This window comes from Sinocyclocheilus anshuiensis, unplaced genomic scaffold, assembly GCF_001515605.1.
Source record: "Sinocyclocheilus anshuiensis isolate Anshui unplaced genomic scaffold, SAMN03320099.WGS_v1.1 scaffold1844, whole genome shotgun sequence".
In the NCBI taxonomy this organism is placed as follows: Eukaryota; Metazoa; Chordata; class Actinopteri; order Cypriniformes; family Cyprinidae; genus Sinocyclocheilus; species Sinocyclocheilus anshuiensis.
Genome location: NW_015555830.1, coordinates 236895 through 242738, shown reverse-complemented (window position 1 = coordinate 242738; position 5844 = coordinate 236895). Strand labels below are relative to the sequence as shown.

At 38.8% G+C, this 5844-nt stretch overlaps 1 protein-coding gene and 1 long non-coding RNA gene across 2 annotated transcripts in view; one reads left to right on the top strand and one right to left on the bottom strand.

Moving 5' to 3' along the window:
• The window catches only part of LOC107675382 (hypermethylated in cancer 2 protein-like), a 9319-nt gene extending 4854 nt beyond the window's left edge, over positions 1-4465 (top strand). Inside the window, exon 3 of the mRNA XM_016469690.1 lies at positions 1-4465. This exon is cut by the window's left edge and continues 3 nt beyond it. Coding sequence (XP_016325176.1) covers positions 1-1260 — 1260 coding nt within the window. The 3' untranslated portion in view covers positions 1261-4465.
• Positions 4466-4555: 90 nt separating this feature from the next.
• LOC107675383 (uncharacterized) overlaps positions 4556-5844 on the bottom strand; it is a 6952-nt gene continuing 5663 nt past the window's right edge. The window contains exon 3 of the long non-coding RNA XR_001632593.1: positions 4556-4774. This is a non-coding gene — a long non-coding RNA (uncharacterized LOC107675383). The remainder of the gene's footprint in view (positions 4775-5844) is intronic.

The following is a 5844-nucleotide window of genomic DNA, read 5'->3' as shown; positions in this document are numbered from 1 at the left end:
CTCTTCCGGGCCCACAAAAGTGTCCTCGCCGCCACCAGCCACTACTTCAAGTCCCTTGTCCTCCATGACAACCTCATCCACCTCGACTCTGATATGGTGGATCCAATTGTTTTCCAGCAAATTCTGGATTTCATTTACACCGGCAAGTTGGCTGATGAGACCTTTGAGGGTGTGGATTTAAGCTCTCTGCTCACCACAGCTAACTTTCTCCAGCTCAATGACCTCGCAAACCTGTGCTCCAGTAAGATCAACCAAAATGGGTCCCTCAGTAGCGTGGCTCGTGGAAGCTCCAAATCTTCAGTTCGCCTGTACGAAGACCACTCATCAGACACTGAAACATACACGTGTATGACGCCTCCCAAAAAACGTCATAATGCTGAAAGTAGATTTCAGAGAAAAAAGCAGGACTTGGGGTTGGATTTGTCTAAGAAAACTTCAGTCAATGACGAGGTTCTTCTATCCAGAAACATCTCCAAAAATATGCAGCTGGGAATAAATGGGAAGTGTGTTCCAAAGGAAGAAAAGTGGATAATTCCTTTGGAAGGAGCTCAGGAAAGAAAAAGGGAGGGATCCCGAAGAAAATCCAAGGTCAATGGTTACATTCCTCTGAGCAGGGCTGGAAGTCAAGTAAGCCAGAATCAGACCTTCACTCTACAGTTATCTGTGAAGAAAGAGAAAGGAATTGGAGGGCAGACAGATGAAATTGATGGCCAAAAACCAAACAATGGCAGCACCAATTTTGTTTATCAAAAGGAGACCTTTCTCAAAGAAGCTGAAGGGGACAACCCTTACGTTTGTATCCCATGTGAAAAGGGTTTTCCCTCCTCTGAGAGTCTTAAATCCCATGTGGAAAGCCATTTGGATGAAGATGTGGATGTGAAGGTTGAGGATGAAGAGGAAGAGGAACGTGACGGAGACCCTGGAGTCACCAGAGTCTCGCCAGAAGCTCCCGAGAGCCTGGAGCAGAGTCCGTTAAAGTCCCTCAAAGATGTCGACACCGTGCGTCCCTTCCCTTGCAACATTTGCGGCAAGATGTTCACGCAGCGTGGCACTATGACCCGCCACATGCGCAGCCACCTCGGTCTAAAGCCATTTGCGTGTGAGGAGTGTGGCATGCGCTTCACCAGGCAGTACCGCCTCACTGAGCACATGCGTGTCCATTCAGGGGAGAAACCGTATAAGTGCCAGGTCTGTGGTGGGAAATTTACGCAACAAAGAAACCTCATTAGTCATATGCGGATGCATACCTCAGTATCTTAGAACAGGTACCCACAGTTCTCCATAGTGCTTTGGTTTGGGTTGGGTTATTTTAACTAGGGTTCAGTTTTTTAGAACACTATAAAGATTCCTCTAGGTCTTCTTTAGAGGGGTTCCCTTTTTGAGCTGCTGAAGGGTTTAGTTTCACCCACAAATCTTCTACAATTCTACAAAGAGTCATCTAGGTTAAAAAGGAAACCTCTCAAGTATAATCTAGGGCTCATGTGTCAAACTCCAGTCCTGGAAGGCCACTGTCCTGCAGAGTGTAGCTCCGAAACACCTGCCTGGAAGTTTCTAGTAATCCCGAAGACCTTGATTAGCTTGTTCTGGTGTGTTTAATTAGGGTTGGAGCTAAACTGTGCATGACAGTGGCTTTCCAGGAACTGAATTTGACACCCCTGACCTAGGGTACAATTTTGGCAACAAATCCTACGAAGATTCCTCTAGATTTTCTCCACAGAGTTTACTTATTGGGCTAATTTAAGGCTCAGTTCAGGCCACAACTCCTGTAGAATGCTACAGATATCTGCTAGATCTTCTCTACAGCGACTTCCTTTTTGAGCAGATCTTGGGTTCACTTTCACCCACAAATCCTTGGAAATTTGACAAAGACTCTTCTAGCTCAACATGGAAGCCTGTATAGATCTCTTCTCAAACTTTTGCTGGGGATCCTGCACCATTGCACATTTTCCCTCATCGGTCACACCCAATTCAAGTCTTGCAGTCTCTTCCGATGAGCTGATGAGTTGAATAAGGTGTTAGATGAGGAGGACAACCAAAATGTGCAGTGGTGGACAGGTTTGAGAAGCACTGATCAAGGTCAGGGATAGCCAAGCCTGCACCTGGAGGGCTACCTTCCTGCTGACTTCAGTTCCTACCCTGCTCCAGCACACTTGGGACACCTTGACTAGCTGGTTCAGGTGTGTTTAGTTAGCGCTGGAGCTAAACTCTGCAGGGTTCCTCCGATCCAGCCCTGGAGGCCCTGCAGTTTTATGCTCAAACACTGATCAAACTCACCTACATGTATCGCTGCAGACCTTGATTAGCTTCTTCAGGTCTCTTTGATTAGGGTTTTTAAACTCTATAAATCAGGGTTCCTGATTCGAATTCTGAAGATCTGTGGCCAAAACTAACCCTAATCCTCTAGTATTCTATAAAGATTAATTTAGATCTTCTATAAACACTCTACCTTTTGAGCTAACGTAGGATTCCGTTTGGATCACAAGTAATTTAGAATTCTCTAAAGAATCCTCTCCAAAACGGAACCCTAGATGATCTCAAAAAAGGAAACCCCTGTAGTCTATTCTAGGGTTCAGATTTGGCCACAGTTCCTCTAGAAATACATAAAGATTCATTTAGATCTTCTCTAAAGACTTTACCTTTTGAGGTTATCGAGGATTCCACTTGGATCACATTTAGAATTCTATGAACATTTTTCTAGATCTTCTCTATACTGATTTCACTGATTTTCGCTCATGAATTCTACAAAGATTCCTCTAGTTTAAAAGGAAACTTCTGTAGAGAAGATCCAAAGCATTCCATCTGTGGCATTCTTTCAAAACTAGACCATTTCGAAAAGGAAACCATTGTTGTTTAATCTAGTGTTCAGTAGGGTTCCTCTACAGAGTTGACTTTTTTAGCTAATCTAGAGTTCAGTTTCCCTCGCAAATCCTCTTGAATGCTATAAAGAATTATCTAGATCTCCGTAGAAGAATGGCGATGATTCCCTGATAAGCATAAAAATGCCAACTTCAGCCAATAGCTGCTGTTGTACCTTTCTTCATACCTTCTTATTCTTCTTGTGCATGAATTGTTTGTTATTGTTAGTGTGTAGCTAAAAAATATAAAGTTCATCCACTTAGCGATGTAGTTTGATTGATTAAAACGAAAATTACCTCAAATAGCTAGTAATCCTCTCAGACTGAAACAGCCGAATGTTCCTGGTGATACCAGTTATTTTACAGCAGTGACTTGCGATACCTCTCGAATGTAATTTAGGAGTCATGATAGAGTTTATGCTTCAGAAACAGACCGCTGTAATAAAGCTATCTGGGTTGTTTACTTGAATACACAAACTTGCTACCTCAGATTAAACCAAACCCTCTGATTCGCCTGTATGAGATTAAGACTACATATTAGAGAAGAGAAACTACACAGTGTCTTCCATATTACAGTCACTCTGTCTAGTTTAATTAATGAGCTTAAACGGCAGACATCTGATTCAGAACAGAGGAGAAAATACTGCCTGTGTCAGTATACACTTTTCAGGGGGTCAGGTAATACTTCACTGTAGGGTTGCGATCTGAGCTAGTGAAGTAGTATTGCTTGAGCAATTTGGGTGTTTTGATGTACAGTTCCAAAGAAATATTGAATGTTGAAATGCTTAAGAAATACTGTAAGCCTATAACCAAATCTATATTCTTGCTAAATATTTAAGTCTAATTTATGCTTCTTTCAATTCAGGTTTATATTAAGTCTTGCTCCTTTTTTTCAGGGTTTTTCTTTTTTGTTTTTTTTCTTTCTTTTTTTTCATTTCAATGCTTCAACCAATGGCTTAATTTATACAGCATGTTATTGTTATCCATATTTTCTTGTGGCATGTGCATTATTCTTATGAATTAAAAAAAAAGTTAGGTTTAGCAGATTGCATTCATGCATTTAGTGTTGAAACGAGACCAAAAGCGTAAAATCAAAACCTACTGTAAATATCTTAATGCAATTGACGTTATTTTTATCAGTTGATATATTACTGAAACTTGTTCAGAGATTGAATCATTTTCTTATTTTGTTTTAATTTCTTTACACCATGTTTGTTTTAAACTACCTCTGGTTGGGTATTTTGTACGTTGTTCATGGGTTTTCATCATGCTGGAGGGCTTTTTTAAACAATACCTAATGTTGAGGTTGTATTCATTTGTTTAGTAGCTGCTTGCCTGATCTAGTAATATCAAAAGAGGTACTTTAAATAATAGATCAACTAGCCTAAGATTTAATTAGCCGAATTGACTTTTCTGGCACTCTTTGGTCATGTAGTGCTTGCTTTTTTCTCTCTTTTTGCTTTATATTGAGATGATTATTTGACACTGTCTGTAAATCAATAGGATTCTAGAATATTCAGGAACTTTTTAATACATAATGGGACTTGAAACTGAGCTTCAAAACTGTGACAACACTTTCATTTGCATCCTCTGCAAACCTCAGGGAACATTTTAGGGACACGTCCCAGTTAACGTTTTGAACCATAAAGCGCCATTAACCGATGTTTTTGCAGCTATTTGTGTTTTTTTGATTTAGGTAGTTTAAATATTCTCCACAACTGACACAATGCGCCTTCAGGAGGTTCGGCAGCTCTTTGCATTTGCAGTACAGGGTTGTGTGTGTGTACTTGTACGGTTTTGATGTGGTTTTCAAATGCTTTTGGAATGTCAAGTACTTTGTTCAGAAATTATGATACTAAAGTATTTGCAAGCTGTTTATGAAAACCAAAGCACATTTTCACTCTGAAGAATTTAAGGTCCTATTGTATATAACATTGTTCTCAGTTATGACATGAAATAAAATTAAATCATAACATCTCCTTGACTCATTATTTGACAGGACTGCCAGAACGTTCACATTTTTACACAAAATTAGATGAGGGAAGATGCTGCCCTTAAAAACAATGTGCATTTTCTTTCATAATGCAACATATTTAGTTACAAGTTTAGCAAAGGGAAATTAATAGAAAAAATTGATAAATGCCCACTACCTAGGGTGGCTTAACTTTTACAGAATGTAAACATGACTTTTTAATATCATTCTTATTCATATATTTTCTAAAGTGTCATTAATGTAAAATACTAAATCAACTATTCTATTCAAAATTGTGTTCAAATTTAAAGATTTCATTCAGTTAGCATATAGGTTTGAATCAAAGCGAAGGTGTTTTACAGTAAGTATTACTTGCTGAGATGAGATTTAGTGCCATTTATGATTGAGAGAAAAAGAAAGGTGTGTGGATCATCTCGTCTTTTAAAAAAATAAAAAAATAGTCAGCAGTATACAGTATATACTGCACAGAATGCAGAACGTTTATCAAACAAAGCCACACACACGGAATGTACAAAAAGCTGTCACTGGGGCAGAACCTTTTCTCAAAAGGTACTAATATGTGTACCATTTTGGTACTAATATGACACAAATATGTACATTTAAGCTACTAAAATGCACACTTTAGGGGTGAATAAGGTGCAAATGGTTACCTCTTAAAAGGGTACCGTCCCTGTAGCTATAGTGCTTTCATGTTGTCCAGTAGGTGGCAGCAGGAATCCACACAACTAGGTGAAAGTCATCACCATTACTCGCTTTGTGAGCAGCTTTGTGAGATGCACTTTAAGGGAATTTTGGGAATACTTAAGGGTTAGAGTTTGGTGTAGTATTTGATATATTTCTTTGAATGCTTTCAGTTTAAGTGTAATTTTACACCCCAATTAATTGTAATAATAGCTATATACTGTATATATATATATATATATATATATATGTGTATATGAAGAGTTCAGATGCAAAAGCCTATATATATATATATATATATATATATATATAACT